At 41.0% G+C, this 18,082-nt stretch overlaps 2 protein-coding genes across 2 annotated transcripts; one reads left to right on the top strand and one right to left on the bottom strand.

The window, feature by feature from the left end:
• Window positions 1-1,744: 1,744 nt before the first annotated feature.
• On the top strand, window positions 1,745-2,889 carry LOC117889527 (putative UDP-GlcNAc:betaGal beta-1,3-N-acetylglucosaminyltransferase LOC100288842). The gene has a single exon (XM_034793875.1). It carries the CDS (start codon window positions 1,748-1,750, stop codon window positions 2,843-2,845), a length of 1,098 nt encoding a protein of 365 aa, XP_034649766.1. The 5' UTR covers window positions 1,745-1,747; the 3' UTR covers window positions 2,846-2,889.
• A 3,571-nt stretch (window positions 2,890-6,460) lies between these two features.
• On the bottom strand, window positions 6,461-15,468 carry PSMD5 (proteasome 26S subunit, non-ATPase 5). Its single transcript, XM_034751913.1, has 10 exons — window positions 15,263-15,468; window positions 13,981-14,125; window positions 13,608-13,721; window positions 12,928-13,056; window positions 12,050-12,159; window positions 11,248-11,390; window positions 9,591-9,782; window positions 8,629-8,738; window positions 7,744-7,884; window positions 6,461-7,247 (listed from the first exon to the last, which is right to left on the bottom strand). Exons 1-10 carry the CDS (start codon window positions 15,433-15,435, stop codon window positions 6,990-6,992), a joined length of 1,515 nt encoding a protein of 504 aa, XP_034607804.1. The 5' UTR covers window positions 15,436-15,468; the 3' UTR covers window positions 6,461-6,989.
• Window positions 15,469-18,082: the final 2,614 nt, after the last annotated feature.

The raw sequence follows: 18,082 nt of genomic DNA on the forward strand, positions 1-18,082 counted from the left end.
AAGCTTAAAAAGCAGGTGGGCAAATCTTATCGACCACATCAGCTTGTTTACAGAATCTAGCACCAACATAAAAGGATTTTCACAATGCAGATCCACACTAGCTCTGTGTGAACAGAGGCACAGGCCTTTCATGAACTCGTCCTCCACAGACCCAGTATTGATCACAGCAATTGCAGAATAAAGTAATGTACAAGTGACTCCCCCTAAACATAAAACCCACACGAGTTGGGCATGTATAACACAACTTTATTGTATTAGTACTAGTGTAGCCTAACACTGTGAAGCAAATCAATGTCAATGTTGCTTTATTCTTTTAGGAAGGGTGTCTCTTTTAGAGGGCAAATATATTTCTATTCCGGTCTCCCCTCCCTCTGTGTATCAGAAATTAATAAAGGGACTGGCTAGAATTCTAATTACTTTGGGTTTTATGCAGCTGCAACATACGGATTGTCCCGGATTGTATTTCCTTTCACAGTCCAAGGAAGTAAAAGGTGCAGTGGATCTGGTTACTAGCAGGTAACCTTAGCTTGACAAACCTACATACAACCCTGCCTCTTCAGTATCAGACGTGGAAATATTGCTTATAAATGTAAAAAAATAATTTAATCTAAAAAGGCTCCAGTGATCCTGACAGCACATAGAATTTACCGGTACCATGCAGGTTAGTGCTTTCTATCATTTAGCTACGGTATACAGTGGGGGAGGAGACAATTTAGAATTGCAAATGTTACCTTGGGTCATCAGCTACAATAGGACTGCGCTGACTCCATCCCACTTACTAATGAATATGCCTATAGTAAAGTAACTGGAAAGTCGGTTTAGTTATTTATGCTAGAAACCATGACTACAAAAAAGCATGGAAAAAAGAAGTCCATATCTACTAAATACAGCTTTTACAATTGTGTTAAACTAAGAGGTGGAAGTCTAAAATGATAAATGATTTTCCTAAGATAAATAGCAGCCCAATCCCTTGGAATATTTAAAATGAGACCAGGCAAAACATTAACAGATATACAACAGGACACAGTCCTAATTAGTAGGGAGATCATCTAGATGAAATGATCAATTTCTTCCAACTCTAATTTCTGGCATTCTGAATGAGAATGAGTCTCTATAATTAACAAGTCACAGAGACTTTCCTCTTTAGTTCACAATAATTCTTCAAGTTATGGGCATTTAATATAGAATATCAGGGTTCTAACCCACTGCTCAAAGCAGGACCAACCCCCAGATTTTTCCCCAGTTCCTTAAATGGCCCCCTTAAGGAAGGAACTCACAACTCTGGGTTTAGCAGGCCAATGCTCAAACCATGAGCCATCCCTAAATGTCACAAAGACTCTGCTGCATAAAGCTTTTAAAATTCTCCCATTTATGCTGGAGCACATCGTTTTCCTAATGACCAAGAGATTACACAGACACCAATAAATTAGACCAAATTCAGAAAATATTAACATGTTAATGTATGTTGCTACCATTTCCGTATGCTGAACAGAGTAGGCCTGACAGACTAATGGGCTTATCACACTTTTCATCCATGGATCTTTTAGCCCTTCACAAAATGTGGGCATCATTCTCTATTTCACAAATGGGGAAAGTAAAGACCAGAGAGGAAACGTAATTTGTCCAGAATAGCAGAGCAGAGAAACAGAACCAGGATGTCGTGGTTCCACATTAGCCGGGTATCATCTGAAATGACTACCTCTAACTGATTATAAAGGCAGAAGTGAATGTCTATCTTCTCCAGGTGATGTTCTGCAGGCTTCGGACACATCAGTGGTGTTTTATTATATTCAACATCATGCTTTTCCATGCTTTGCTGTTTGGAGGAGATTTGCTGGAAGAATACTTTCTACATTCGCTACCGGCCACCTACACTGACATGAAAATTCTCAAAATCAGGGAGAAGGCCAGGAAATTAGACATGGATCCCCTAAAGACCAATATGTCCAAATCTTACATCATCAGCAGTTCAGAGGTGTGCTCAGATCAAGAGGTATTTCTGCTTGTTATTGTGTGCAGCAGCCCAGAAAACAGCACAAGGCGTAACCTGATCAGACGAACATGGGGTAATGTGACAGGCATCAGGGGGTATGCTGTGCTTGTTTTGTTTGCTTTAGGAAAGGCAGCTTCAGAAGCCATCCAGTTAGACATCAGTGAAGAGTCTCAAAAGCATGGAGACATCATTGAAGGAAACTTCCTTGATTCTTTTGAGAATCAGACACTGAAGACTGTGATGAGCATGGAGTGGACTGTAATATTCTGTTCCACCGCAAGGTTTATTCTCAAAACCAATGAAGAAATGTTTGTCAACATTCCGAGTTTGGCTGAATACTTGCTTAGCTTAAGAACACATCTCGAGGATATTTATATGGGAAAGGTCATTCATCACGATATGCCTGACAGAGACCCTCAAAGCCAGAGCTTTGTTTCTCTCAGTCAATACCAAGAAGAGTATTACCCAGATTACTGTAGTGGAATGGCTTTTGTCATTTCCCAGGATGTTGCTCGGAAGATATACATTGTTGCCAAGGAAACACCAGTTTTGGTTCCTCCCGACGTCTTTGTTGGAATCTGCGCTAAGAACGCTGGCATCATACCCATTCAAAGTTCTAGATTTTCTGGGAAAAAGCACATTAGATACAATCGATGTTGCTACAAATTCATTTTCACCTCTTCCGAAATGAAAGATGAGCTAGAATGGAGGGAGATAAGTGATGGAAAAGACTGCACTTTACTGGAAACTTATTATGGGCTGGTGTCCTGCAGAGTCTTGACCTACTTTGACAAGTTTAAACATTTTAACATGGAAACAATAAAAAATGAGGTTTTGCATTTTACCAACTAAGATTTAATTTCTTAGTGTGAAGAAACTCTGTACTTACACCTTTAATTGTAATTTTTCCTGTTAGAAAGTTCATCTTATCTTTCACCTTTTGCTTTGAACATTTCCACTCAACCTTAGTTTTTAAAATGTGAACGTTCCCCCCACTCCACCCTGTTCTTACAGTGAATTATTCCTGATGCTAAAAAAGGATATGTGTTTTAACTCAGTAATTTAATTTATGATGCGTGCACCGGCTGTGCTTTTTTTCACATAAAGAATGTAGAACTGCATGCAATTCTTATTTTCTAAGTAAAAACTGTTTTAAAGAATTGGTGTATATCCACTGTTTTTTCATGTCATCTACTTGTTTGCCCCTCTATGCAGCAACTAGTTTTGATCCAATTTGACTGAGTGATGCATCATTCAATCCCAAACTACCTTGCAAAATATGGAAATCATATCACTCTCCAGTGAAATGTAGTTATCTCTCCATCCTTTTAACAGTGTAGGACAGAATGAAGAATAGAGCACCCCGTTGAAACTACCAGGGAAACAGCTTGCTAAGCGGATTTTATACAGAATACCCAACCTAACTGCCCTGTATTTAATGAACACAAGCAATCATGACCTGTTTATATTTCATTCAGAAGACATAGCCTGTAGCAGCCCTGTACAACACAATTATGTTGGAATATGGGGTCAGCATTGAATCAGCAATAAGAATGCCACCTAATGTCTGCCACCACTTCCTGTAAAGCCTTAAGTTCTCTTTGGAAGTCTCTCATCCAAGTACTCCTTTTTGGGTCAGGACCCCTACAATTACACCCCCATGAAATTTCAGATTTAAAGAGCTAAAATCATGAAATTTGCTATTTTAAAAATCCTATGACTGTGAAATTGACCAAAATGGAACGGGAATTTGGTAGGGCCCTAGGGATGACCAAAGAGAGCAGCAGAATAAAAGTTGTGAAGCTAATGGAAGAGCTGCACTCATATGTTGGACTTAATGCCAGTTTTGTTACATTGGTCTTATAGGATAAGTTGGTGAAAAAAAATTCCACTGAAACTGCTTTGACAGAAAATTAGGTTGTTGTCAAAACATTTTCAAGACAAATCTGCTTTGGGACGAAAACTTTTGGGGTTTTTTTTTAAACCAAGTCAAAATTTTCTATGGATTCTTTTTTCATGGATATTTTCGATGGTGAAAGGGGACCCCTCTCCTTTCAGACACACACATTTTCTGAACAGTTCTAATAATAAGCAGGTAAAGAGTATGTGAAAGAACACGTTGAGTCCTCAGCTATTAATTCAATACAGTTGCTCTGGCTAGCAGGAGTGTCAGAAGTTTACTTTGGAGCAGTTGAAAGAAGAGGGCTGTGGAAGTTTGTGCTTTGCTTAGGGATCATTTACAGGGGGGCATGCTAGAAAATTAAGCCCCTTTATGGGCAAAATTCAAAATTAAAGTGACCTTAATTCAGTTTATTTTATTTCACTTTGAGGTGAATTAACTAAACTGAATTAAGGCCATTTTAATTCTACACTGGGGCCTAATGCAGTTTAATTAATCCACTTTAAATTCACACCTTAAGAAAGTTAAACTGAATTAACTAGAGTGTCCCTATGCAGACAAGCTCTTAACCTCTGAGATTTTGCCAAGTCATTTTCCTGAATTCTGATTGCTTCATTGCTTTATTTTTTTTCTCCTCAGTGGTTAGTTATTTTATATCTCACGTGTGCACATTATAGGCTATCAACAGCATGCAAGCTACCTGGCTTTGAGGAAGGAGTATGGAACAGTGCTTAAGTGGCTAGCGGTAACTCACTGAAGGATCAGTCTCCGCATTTGTCAGAAGGGAGAAAACACACACACACACACACACACACACTTTTCCCTCAGAATTAAAGCGAGTGGCAGCTTTCAGTAAAGCTCACCTAAAAAAAAAGTGTATATATACAAACATGAAAACACCTCTGTGGCATTGTAAAATGTTGCATAGACAATTGTAGCATATGCAGCTAACATTCCCAAACATTGGTTATACATAGTAGTTTTCGTAAGTGACAATTGCAAATGCTCACACTTATCACATAAAGGAAGAGACAATTCACGAATTGTAGAAAAGTTTACTGAAGTGTCAGTACACTGTTCAGATAGCAACCAGCATACAAAAACCACTTAACATCTTAAAGTTAAACTAGCCAGCACAAGTGGAAGGTATTTTTACATTCAACATAATTTTTACTGTTTTAAAGTTTTTCCATGCATGCAGGATTTGACATTTTTGCACTGTGCCAGTGGAAGACAGTCATTAGCCAGTCCCACGTAAAAAGCGAAACAGTTAATATTGGCCAATACAGTCTGTGCAGAGGTAATGCTATCTAAGGTGTTTATTGGGCACCTACACCCATAGGATTTATACGCCGCTACTGGTATAATCCTGAATGAAAAAATCTTTAAAATTCCAGTTCATAAGAATACGTGACAGACATGTTGCATAAAAAAAGTTATTCTGCGTTTAAATAGTATATTACTCATTACCTTTCCTCTCCCGCCCCCAACACTCTAGCTTTTCTAAGTCCTCTTGCACCTCGCATCACCATTAAAAGGTCCTGCACCACAGCACTGATCTGGCAGCAGTCAGCTGGATGTTGTTTCCTCTGCAGCCCAAGGCCAGTTCTCCGTGGCTCAGCCCGAGGGGTGCTGCAGTGCAACCGAGGCATCCTATTCATTTGCCCTGATTTGGGGGGCAGGGAAATGAACAAGCTACTTCTGTACAGTTATCCAACTTGGTATTTTTATTACCACTTCCTGTGGTTACCTTCATTTAATACATTTTTTGAGTATTCCACATATTTTATTTTTTATCCTGGGAACTAAAATAATATGTAATTCATGGTTAAAATAAGACAGAAGAAAAAATATATATAAGAGTCTTGATTTGTGGACAAAAATACATTACATGGCCCATCTAGTCTGAAATCCTGTCCTCCATAGTAGTCAAACTGTTATTCAGAGAAATCTGCTGGCGGGCTTTATGAAATTATGAATCACAGTTTGTTTACCTGCATCGTCCGCAGGTTCAGCCAATCACAGCTCCCACTGGCTGCGGTTCGCCGTGCCAGGCCAACGGGGGCTGCAGGAAGCGGCACAGGCTGAGGGATGTGCTGGCCACCACTTCTTGCAGTCCCCATTGGCCTGGAGTGGCAAACCGCAGCCAGTGGGAGTTGCGATCAGCTGAACCTGCGGACACTGCAAGTAAACAAATCGTCCTGGGCCACCAGCGGATTTCCCTGGCGGGCAGCATGCCAAAGGTTGCCAATCCCTGGGCTATAGCCATGAGTTACTTCCTCCACGGCTAAATTTATGTCCTTAAACAGAAGGCTTTATGCTCTTATCACTTTTACTCTAACTAACATTACCGAAGTTCAGATATAATTTAAAAGTGATAACTTTTAAAATTGAGATCAATTTTTGATCAAAATGACAGTAAAATCTATTTAAAATTTGTTTCTAAGCAAACAGATTGACTAACAGACTGTGGTTCATACAATGTCCTCTTAAACAAATTATCTTAATTGCAGTACAAAGAAGCAGATCAAAAAAAAAAAAAAAAAAAAAAAAAAGGCAGCTTCCAATTTGATTTAACACTCACTTTATCAGACAGTATCTTTAAAAATGTAAGATTTTTCATGTTCACTTTCCCCATAAGATGTAAAGAACATTCAGAACTGTTTGTTTATACAAGACTTACATCCAGCAAACCAAACTGGGGGGGGGGGGGGGGGAGAAAAAAAAAAAAAAAAAAAAAAAAAAAAAATTTTTTTTTCACCATCTCCTGTAGGCATGAATGCCCCCGAAAGTAGCTAGTGTAATTGTAATAAACTAAACTGCTTAGGTCAGTCAATTAGACAAGGTTATATCAAAACAAGATTATAAATGTACAGGAAGCAGATTTATGTATATCATGATGCTTTAAAGTGCCCTACGGCTATTTGAGAATTACTCTCCTGACTCTTAGTTATTTTCAGATTAAAACAACTGAGTCAAATGCTTTCTAAAGTTTCTTTCATGAGGTTAGAGCCTCTAAACTGGAGCCATTTTGGACCAACCACTGCTCCAGTAACACTGGATTGCTAAAAAGGAAAAAATGTGATGACGCTGATATTATTCTGCCCCCTCCACAGCAGTAGTAGAAACAGCCTTAACATAATAAGGACCTTCATGCAGATAAGCCCTCAGCCTTAAGTAGTATTGGTTTCCAAATATTTCAGCTATTGTTTTGGAATTTACAAGGGCCTTAACCAGTTCATATTTGGCATCCTTTGAAGCTTTGTCAGGTTCCACAGATCTGTCTACAATATATTCCACAAATCCTGGACTGTCAAGCATCAGTTTTTGTGCCCATGGTTGGTTTGCAATAGCCTAAACATCAAGAAAGAAGAAAAATAATCAAGTTTGGATTTTTTTAATATGCTAATATAATACACGGATTGTTAAGCAATAGTCGGGGACAAGAATACAACTGAAATCAGATATGCAGTCTGGGCAACTGGAGGATGGAGACTAGAAGACGACATTGTGGCTGTCCAACCAAGCAGTAGTATTTTAATTCTAGACACAGATTCTAGAGTTATTTTTCCCCCTTTAGATTGTAAAGGGATTATGGATCATCACTTTTGTGGCACCACACTTAATTCATTTTTTAGTTTACAAGAGGATATAAATTGCAGACCAGACTCATTTGGTGCCTAGTTTGGATTCTATTTGGGTTCCGGCCTGATGTATGAGGGTTGGACACAGATTTGTATACAGAAGTCAGTCTACAAAGATAATATTTACACACATTATTACAACTTGATGCTATCACTAGGAAAGGCATTTACAACTTCTGGTCTCATTTTAAAAAAAGGAAACTTACGGTAAACACTCTTAAAGCCCCACAGTGGAGATCAGGGAATGGCTGAGTACTAATACTCCTGAAGAGTTCCAATGGCTGGCTAGACAAGGCAGCAAACCAGGATTCAGTCATTCCTAGCAGGTCTTCTGTTTGCTGGTCTGGCTACACATGGAGAGAAAGTATGAAATGGGCTAGAAACATTGTGATGAATTTTTGCATTTTTAATATTCGTTCAAGAGTCAGGAAAATTATAAAGGAAAAAAATCAATTTAAAACTAAGTCACCTAGCCAATAGCAGTTTAAACAAAGAATTTTAAGTATCAAATTTACTTTTCCCAAATATGCAGTTCACTTTTTGTATTTCACTCAGTTTGGAGGGTAGAATTTTCTCACGGATTCTTAGGAGTTTCACTACTACTACTTCTGCTGGAATTCACAAGGCTGCAGGGGAAGTTTAAATGAGGATGTTTCACTCAGGTGAAAAAAACTTGAAGCCATTGCCATTTACATGAAGTGGGGTGGGTTACACAACCCAATTACAACATTCTGGTCTTCAAGTAGTTTTACAATGTCCCTTTAAGCCATAAGTATTGTACTACATGCACTTTCCTTTTCATTGTAAAGTTGTCCTATTCTGAGCAAAGTGACAATTTCATGAAACTCTAGAACTTTGCATTCTGAACACTGAAAACAGCTATTATTTAGCAGAAATGTTATGTATCCAAGCACGAACACTTCACTTACATGAATTAAAACCACGTTACTCTTCTCCACTAGCAAATACGGTATTTTTTTAAATAAAAGTTTAAAGAATTCATTACAAAAACAGTAAACTATTAAGAAACTTTGACTTAGCCTCTACAAAACACACAATAGTGTCATTTCTCTACATTTCAAACAACTTACTGGCAAGTAAAGAAGCGATGATATGGCATCCAAACATCGAAGTCTTAGCTCTGCTGGGGGATTCTTTGCCTGGTGCCCGAGTCTGTTTAACAGATGTTGAAATCTACTCCCTTTGAAAATAAAACCATTAAGAAATTTTCATTAGTCATGCATACTCCCAACATACTAATAAAATCTCCAGTAACTTCTGTACTATGTCAAATGATCAGTATTACAGTCGGCTGAATTAAATGCTAGAGAAGAGCGCTGGGATGCACAGCCTGAGCAAGAGCAGTTCTAGATATACTCTACTGACAATACATATAGCTGCCATCTCTTGTACGGCCTTTCACCAAACTGGGTTAGTTTTGAACCAGTAGTGAAAAAGGTTCTGTATCTCATTTCGAATCCTCTGGGCCATTTTGGTCAGCCATTTCATCTTATACTAAAAGAAGTCCTATAATCTTCCAAAAAAAAAAAAGTGAAGTTACCAGGAGACGCACAAAAAGCATATTCATCCATGTCTGTAGGCAAAAGATGCATAGTACATGGCTGTATTTTCCTCATCCCTTTTAAGAAAGCGTATCACGGAAGAAAGATGAACATCTCCTAAAATTACAATGTATTATGCGGCTCACTGCAATACGAGGAATTTTAGCCGACAGCCCAAGCTGCAGCTCTGACATTGCCATGTGTTTCATGAACACGGTTTGATCACAGCCAGTAATGCCATATAGATATTAGGCTCCTCTTCAGAACCAGTAGTACTTTCCTCTTCCCCTATTCTCCTACACCCTACCAAAATTAAAGAGGGACTGTGAATAGAAAATTATTATTCTGATGCTTTGCAGCTATTAAAACAAATAGAAATCTTTGGTAAGTAAATATATTTTAAGGTCACTTTCCCCACTTTTGAGTGTGAAAATCCCTCAGTAAACTCTCCCTTGTCTATTAGAATATAAGGGGAAAAAATTGATGCAAACCAGATTTCTGTAAAACCTGTTTTCCTTCCACATTTGATCCCAGGATTGCAAGCGTGTCCACAGCCACTCCAATCATGGTTGGGTCATGGCCTTCAGCCATTCCAAATACTTTTTCCATAAAGATGGGATATCGTTCACAGATCTGCTGTGGGCTGTCTACAATAGCCAGATTTCCAAAAAATTTCACAAATCCTACCAAAAGCAAAGCAAGAAACATTCAACAGAAAAGAAAAACAACATCAGTAGCATAATTTCAAGTCAATAACCAGGAAAAGATACCAAAAGACTTTTACACGAATGGCATAATTAAAGAAATGTGTTGAAGATAAAATTGTTCAGCTGTAAAAAAGTAGTATGACTGAAAGGATACCACTAGATAAAGCCAGTATTTTTAAAACAAATGTGTATAGCACAAACAGAGGCAGTGCAAGCTACTCCTACATGCTCAACAGATATCTAGACAAGGCTAAGAGATTTTAAGTGGTGGTGTTTTTTTAACCCTCTTATCCCAGCCTAGACATGCCCCCACAGTATACTTCAACTTTGCTCTACAAGAGCTCATTTTCCATCACCTCTCTGGTGAAGCTGTAACAGCGCAATGGCTTCCTTGTTTGTGTGAAATAGACACCTGTCTACTAATAAATGGGCTGACCCAAGCACCACTGAGTTCCACATAAAAGTTACACACTTATAGGTAGTTGGATCCTGAATTTCAGATCAAATTGCAGTTGCTCAATATTCAAACAGGATGTAGTTCATTCATATTCCCCACTTTTCCTGACCACTACCCATTTAAAAGGACTGGTACCTCCTTTAAAAGAGACACTGTCAGGTTAAAAGTAATATTTAAAAACAAATAAATTTCCTTAAGTGACTAACACCTTAGATATTAAAATTATTTATGTTTGCTTCTCATTTCAATCACCTTGGACAATGAAAACAGGACTAGTCAGTCTCATTTTCTGAGTCTCAAAAAATCACAAAAAAATGTTTCACTCAATAAAAGTTCAAGAGAACATTTCTATTAAAAGGGATATCCCAACTTCAAGAGAAACAAAATTATTTCTACCAGAAGATTTTTTTAAAGACCTTCTTTTACTGCAAGTAACACTTCAGATTACTATAAACCGAAATATTGGAGAAAATGAAGGAGTGGGTTTTTGTTTTGTTTTTTAAACACTGTACACCAAATTTTGTAAGATGCAGAGTTTCTCCCACTTGTGCAGGAGTTTCACACAGCAACAGAGGTGAAAACTTACATTTAAAAAAAATAGTAAAAATATAGTCGCTAGTTTTTGTGGTTTTTCAGATGTATCTGGGCAGTGGAGTACCTCAAACTTCTTTGAATTTACATTTTTTAAACTGACTAGGTTTCAAGTTGTTGGGGTCCTTTTAATATCTTGTTTAGCGAGACAACAGCAATTCTTCAACTGTGTGCCTACTATACCTGACAGCATCCCTGTAACTCATCTTTTCCCAGTGCCCTTATGTAAAGAAGGCAATCACGTTTTAGACCATTCATAAACATTTATAACATTCTTACTATCAAAAATACACATTTCCTCTCAGGACAAAAGGCTCAAAGCCTTTAGTTTAACAGTTCTTTAGAGGTGAACAACATTACACAACGTTGGAAACAATCAATGCATAACATCACCTGGCAAATAGAAGCCTGAGAAAGGATCAGAATCTGCCCCAATGATTATATTGGAAATTTTATCAATGATTCCTTGCTGGGCAAGATATTGACGTCCATGCTTAGTGTATGCCAATGAGGTCACCATCTCTATACTGGTAGCTCTACAGAAGATAAAGAATAAATGCTCACCTGGCCTATTTCATATCCTTTTTAAAGTAACCTAAATATCTAGATAATCTCAAGAAACTGATAAAGAAAATAATGTTTTAATCTTTCACAGTTGTCATTTTAAAGGTAACATGCTCCTAATATTTATATTGCAATAGTACCCAACGACTGCAATCAGGAGCACAGTTCTAATTCTGTGGTTGTACTGTGCCTAGTGTAAGACATGGCCATATCCCAAAGAGTTTAAAACAGAAGTATTAGCACTTAAAAAAAAAAAAAATTTTCCAAATTAAATTTAAAAAAATAATAAACCTGATTTAGGGGGGGGGGGGGGGGGAGGACCTGCATGCGTCTCTGATTAAATGATCAAACTAAGATAATCAAAGTGAGACCCCAATCCAGAATCAACTTTACTTTCAAATTTAGTTAAATCAATATTTTGTCAGTGTTTAATTCTCTCCAGTACAGCCTCTTGTGCTTGTTTGGACTAGCAGTACAAAATCAAAAACTTGAACAGAGTTATGATTTCCTCTTCCCCCTCCCCAGTTAGGGTACAGTTGTAATCCAACGCCTTTTAAATATTTTTTTATGGATCCTTGTACTTAAATTGTTTTCCAAACAATCTGCTTTTGAAAACAATCTGTCAACATACCTGACCAGCACATCATCTCCAGTCAGTTCTTCAATTAGCTCAGATATTAATCCACTGTTTGCACAGTAATTCAAAGAAACCGCAGACACTGAAGAAATCTCAACAACTAACTATAAAGTAAGCACAGGAAGGACAGGTGTATAAAAGCATTTGTGTAAGACTGAGTGCTTACACACCGCATTATGTTTATAGTTATACAGACCTATACGTTACAGATTCCAAACAGAATTTTTGCCTGAAAACATTTATTAACCCCCATCCTGCTTTAAAAGCTTATTTCACTGATAAGTCTTCAGACATAAGTATGTTCTTTTGCTTTCTTCTTACATCCTGCTTTCCCCACCCCCCTTTGCTCTGCTAAAAATGCCAGCCTCTCCACTCCCTTTGTTTCTTCCTCACACGTTTATGCTTTGTGACTGCTCCTTGCCACCCACGTACCTGAAGTTATACAGCTGGCAGTGATCTACCATCACCTCCCCCCTTTTTTTTTTTTTTTTATAAAGAGTTGCACCTGTATTTTTTATTTGATTTATAGTAATATCTATAGGTGTCCATCCTAGGCTCTGGGCCCCCATCCACCATAATTTAAAAACAAAATATAATAGAGGACAGCCCATAAATATCCTCCAGACCTTCAGTCCACCCCATTTCAAAACCCTTTGAGGTTTGGGGGGGGGGGGGGGAGAACTGTGATTCATAATTTCATAAAGAATTATGGTATGCTCCTTTCCCACCCCACGCCATCTTTCTTCCCTCCAGAAATGTACAAAGTTTGCAAGTCAGTTAAAAATGACAGATATGTTCCATCTCATTCCAAATTACAATGCACTAGAGTCGTGGTGCCCTGTAACAAACACCAAGAACTACATTGCTCTTACCTCATATACTCTGTATCGTACAACATCACTTGTTGCCATGACATTTTTCAAGTCAACTAAAAAATTGCTTGCAAATAAAGCCTCCAGCCCATCTTGAGTCTGTGCTATTCTCGACAGTGATTTGATAGCCTACAAATAAAGGCAGTGTTTTGTGATAATACAGACACATACACACACAGTAGCAGAACCAACTGTAGAATGAAAGAGCAAGACAAGAAGAGTCAGTTGAATTGTATTATTTAGCCTATTGGGGAAAAAAAACATGAGACATCTAGAGCTATGTTTTATCAGTGGGAGAAGCCTGAAAAATATTGGTCTCTCTGCTGAGACTGACAAGAGTGCTAGTTATGCTGGTTTCTGTGATGTGAACAAATCCTTTAGGAATCAGACAGGAGACCACATTAATTCACTTCACAGAGGAGAGTTACCAGACAGCAACGATATGGGTGTGTTAGATGATTTTACCTAGAGTGACTTCAGAGCCTAAGACATTTAGATGCTTTTGGAATTTTTACACCAAGGCTGATCCCAGTCTCCTGGGCTATCCAAGCCCCCACTACTCTATTATCCAAGAATAATCAAGGCTGCTAACTCAGACGCTGTAGATACAACATAAGATACTTTGAACCTTTCAATTAGTGTGAAAAAGAAAAAAATAATTTATTGTTTGCAACACTTACCTCTTTAGCTACAGCTATTTTCTCTCCACCAATGCAATAAATGATTTGCCTTAGTAATTCAGGGTTATTGAGAATTTCTCTAACAGCATCTGAATTTTCAACTATTCTTCCAACCTAAAAATTCAGTTGAACATATAGTATTAGTCGGTTTCCGCCAGATGCAAAACACCAACATGAAAAATTTCAACAAGTTTATGTAGGATTTCTAACTAGAAGCTATATACAAGTAGCAATATGGTGCTTTTGTCCTGCTTTGGTGACTGGGAGGTAAAAGAATTAAACTATAATTTAAAAAAGTGATAATGGATTAGAACTAGCCAAGAATGGTCAAAGATCTAACCTACTATTTGAATATAGGAGTTACAGTCCATACCTGAGCTACAGTAAGAAGTTTAACTGAATCATCAGGATGAAAGAGTCCTTTTTGAAGTTCTTCTCTGAAGTTTTGGATTACATACAATGGATCCACTGCCTGAAGAAACCGCTCCAAGATAGAAACACATAAAGCAACCTGTTCTCTGTTTGCAGGGGAAGGAAAAACACCCCTTAGATCAGTGTTTCCCAAACATTTCAGAGTCACACCTCCTCTTACCCCGTCCGCCCACACACACACACACCCAGGAGTGGGGCCGCAGCTCCAGCGGGGAGGGAGGACAACATGGACAGGCGTAAGGGGGCTGAGGCTGGGGCCACAGCTAAGGGCAGGACTGGGAGCAGAGCCCTAGCTGGGGCCCTGGGCACATGGCCAGCAGCTAGGGCCCGGGGCATGGGGCTGGGAGCCGGGGCCAGCAGCCAAAGGGCACTCCCCATGGGGGCTGGCCCAGGCTTCAGCTGTGCCCCCAAACATTCCTCCATGTCCCTTTAAGGGGGGTACACCCCAGTTTGGGGACCTCAGCCTTAGCTAAAGAATTTAACAATTTAAGGCAAACAGAAACAACTCTGTGACACAGAAACAACCCTGTGGCTATTTCCCACCAACTAAGCTTTGTCACCATTCTGAATTTTGCAGAATAATCTAAATTTTACTACTACAGGCCTACGCACGTGCAAAACAACGTTGTACTGTTCTGATTCTATTTCCTGGCAGTGATCATTGCAATAGCTTATACTCAGTAAATAAACAGCTCCTCCCATGTGCTTTACAAATAATAACCACACCAAAAAAAAAAAAGAAAAAAAACAAATCCCAACCTCCTTATGGAGTATCGTCCACATTTTACACATGAGGAAACCATGGCAGAGAGAAAAGATTTGCCACAGGCCAAACAATGATTCAGTGACAGAGCCATGCTCAGAGGGAGCCCCAGGTTCCCAGGACTGTTGCACTGCTGGGCTATGCATACAGGAGCCTATCACCCAGGGGCACCCAGCACCTCGGGCTGCACGACAGCGAGGAGCAGAGCACCACCCCTACGGCAACAGCACGTGCCACAGCAGCCTGGTCCCCCCCCCCCCCACAACAGCCCCCGACCCCCCCCCCCCCCACCCGACAGCGCTGCCCCGCCCCCACCACATGGCGCCCCGGTTCCAGGGAGGCAGCCTGAGGTGCCCCCGTACCCCAGCGACGCCGCATCGCTCCCCCCGAACGCCAGCCCCCTCCTCCGGGTGCCCGCCTCGCCCAGGCCCCGGCCCAGGCCTCCCCCGCCCCGGCGAACCTGTCGTTCACGTTGAGCAGAGCGAAGAGGCTTCCGAGGCGGATGTCGGGCGCCCGCTCCCTCAGCGCGCTCAGCGGCAGGGCCTGCACGGCCACCCCCAGGGCCCGCAGCTCCTCCAGCGGCTCCTCCAGCCGCGACACGCGGGCTAAGCGCTCCTGCGCCTCCTCCGCCATCTTGGCACCCCACCCACCCGAGGGAGGGAGTGTGGGGTTAGCCGTATCGCGAGAACTCCCCTAGCAACCACGCTGGGCGTAACTAGGAGGCTCCTTTCGCGTCCGGCAAAATGTAAACAAAATGGCGGGCCCCTGCCCCTTGCTGATTGGCTGCTGTAAGGCGAGGGGCGGGACTAGTCTGGCAAGTCCGCCCCGTGGCCTCCTGGGAGCGGGCCGGGCCAGGCTGAAGCGGCCCGCCGGGGGGAGGGCGGCGATGGAGGCGGTGGCCGGGCGGGGAGGGCGAAGACGTCTCACAGCCACTCACTGTCACTGTGGGGTGTTAGTGACATCACGCCGTGCTGGTGTCTGGCCCCTCCCGGGGGGGGGGCTGCAGGGAGCCCCTCAGAGCCCGCCCCCGGGAGTGGCACAAAGACCCCGGGTAAAGACCCCAGGCGGCTGCCGGGTGGCCACCATCGGGGTCACATAACACACCCGCCCGGGCGTCTCGGGATGCTTCAGAATAACCCCCCCACACACACACACTCCCCCAACCCCCCGGCCTTTAATTCTCAACAATAAAAGTCAGGGTTTTAGCCCCACCACCAAATCGCTCTGGCGTCTCTCAGCCCAACACAAACGAAGGTCGCTGAGTATTCACCAGGAGTAGCCGTGTTAGTCTGTATCCACCAAAACAACAAGGAGGCTGGTGGCCCCTTAGAGACCACGAAAGCTGATGCCCAAATAAATCCGTTAGTCTTTAAGGGGCCACCGGACTCCTTGTTGTTTTTGAGTATTCACAGAGCAGCGTCCACAGCCGGTTACTCGGCTCCTGGAAAGGACTTTTGGAAAGTCACCGTCACCCAGCTCCTTCTGGAAACAGCCTTTCCCCAGCTGACCTCGGAGAGCCGGGCTCAGCTCCCTGATCATCTCACTTCAGACATCGATTCAGACTAACTGCCTTTGTTTTATCGTACTCCTTTATTTACAGTTTGCACAATGTTATTAAATAAATAAGTGTTGATAAATGTAAAATGAAGAGGGGGGAGGGATAGCTCAGTGGGTTTGAGCACTGGCCTACTAAACCCAGGGTTGTGAGTTCAATCCTTGAGGGGGCCACTTGGGGATCTGGGGCAAAATCAGTACTTGGTCCTGCTAGTGAAGGCAGGGGGCTGGACTCGATGACCTTTCAAGGTCCCTTCCAGTTCTAGGAGATGGGATAATATTTATCCACTGCGGAGATAATTAGATGATAAATAAGCAGGCTTTGGTGCAGGGAAACTTTTCAGGTGGGGGTGTCAGGAGAGAAGGGAATTCTCCCTCCACTACCATGGAGTATCAATACAGCTGCTCCATGCTCTGCTCCCCCACTATTTGGGGGTTTTGATTAACAAAGTTAGGCAGTCGGAGTCCCATTGGCCTAACTTGTCCTAGGCAGCATTGCAAAGTGATGTGCAGGGGTATAGACTTTCCTTATACAGGCTCCCCACACTCCCTTATCACATGTGTGCAGTGTGTCTGACAGTTCTGTTGTGCTGAGGATGGTCTGTGCCTGCAGGGGAGATCAGTGTAAGAAGAAAATGTGTCAGTCTTTCAATCTACAAGGAATAGACCAGGCAAATGAAGCTTAGCAGATACCTGAACGTTTCCATTTTGTAAAGGGTTCTGAATGATCTATGATATTAAATATCTCTAAAAGGTCACTAACAATACCAGGGTAATTTGGCCTTCATCCTTTGCCCAGGAATGAGATCGTTAACAGTACGATAATTGTAGAAAGTTTTGGTCTAAAGCTAGACTTAGACTGCTGTGCTAAGAAGTTTGCAATGATCTGCTGATGAATACATTTTCTAGTAGCTTGAGAGACCTGACAGTAACATAATGACTGTCTCTATTCATGTACAGTTGAATTCTTAAAGGGACATTGTCAAAAAGTTTTAGGCCTAAAATGCCCACTACTACTTTGCACTTTTATAGCACCTGCTGAGGATGTCAAAATGCTTTAAAATATTCAGGAATTAAACCCCAGAACACTCCATTGTACAGATACAGAAAACAGGGCACAGAGGTTAAGTGACTTGCCCAAGGTCACCCGGCAATTCAGTGGCTGAGCTGGGAGAACTCAGATCTCACTTCCTGCCATTTAGCCACAACTACATGCCTCTGCCATTAAGCTTTGTGTTTAAAAAAAAAAAGTTGTACAGAGCCAACTATTAGAAATGTTTAAAATAAATCAAATTCAATTACTTTTAAAATTAATTTTTTAAATGTAAAACAATCCCTTGCAGTGTCAAATCCAAAACACTTTCTGACGCTTGTGCATGGGAAGGAGAAAGTGAAGCTGACTAGAGATAAACGTGGAACAATTCAGGCTAGATGTGTTGTCCCAACTGACTGAAACGTTGCAGATACACAGAGTATGAGATTGCTAAACCTGAAATAACTTTTAAAACCTACAGGGTTAACAGGCAAAGCTGTAATTAAAAGCTGGGGAGACTTTCTTTTTAAATGCTTCTTAGTTTTGTGCACTTTCAGCACATTTTATTCTTCACATTCAAATATCTTATTCTGGGAGGCGGGAGCTAAAAACACCCTAGTTTTACTCAGATTCAGATATCACAGTGATGGGCATAATAGGCTTTGGCCAAGTCAGCGAACGTCACAGTGTCAA

This window comes from Trachemys scripta, chromosome 17 (assembly GCF_013100865.1).
Source record: "Trachemys scripta elegans isolate TJP31775 chromosome 17, CAS_Tse_1.0, whole genome shotgun sequence".
Classification (NCBI taxonomy): domain Eukaryota; kingdom Metazoa; phylum Chordata; order Testudines; family Emydidae; genus Trachemys; species Trachemys scripta.

Bases quoted from the DNA above. Each gene is read 5' to 3' on its own strand.
- PSMD5 (XM_034751913.1), bottom strand. From the start codon at position 15,435: ATGGCGGAGGAGGCGCAGGAGCGCTTAGCCCGCGTGTCGCGGCTGGAG. The intron at 14,126-15,262 runs GTTCGCCGGGGC...CCCTGCAAACAG, and splicing joins CTGCTCAACGTGAACGACAG to AGAACAGGTTGCTTTATGTG. The intron at 9,783-11,247 runs GTGATGTTATGC...TGCTTTTGGTAG, and splicing joins CTCAGGCTTCTATTTGCCAG to GATTTGTGAAATTTTTTGGA.
- LOC117889527 (XM_034793875.1), top strand. From the start codon at position 1,748: ATGTTCTGCAGGCTTCGGACACATCAGTGGTGTTTTATTATATTCAAC.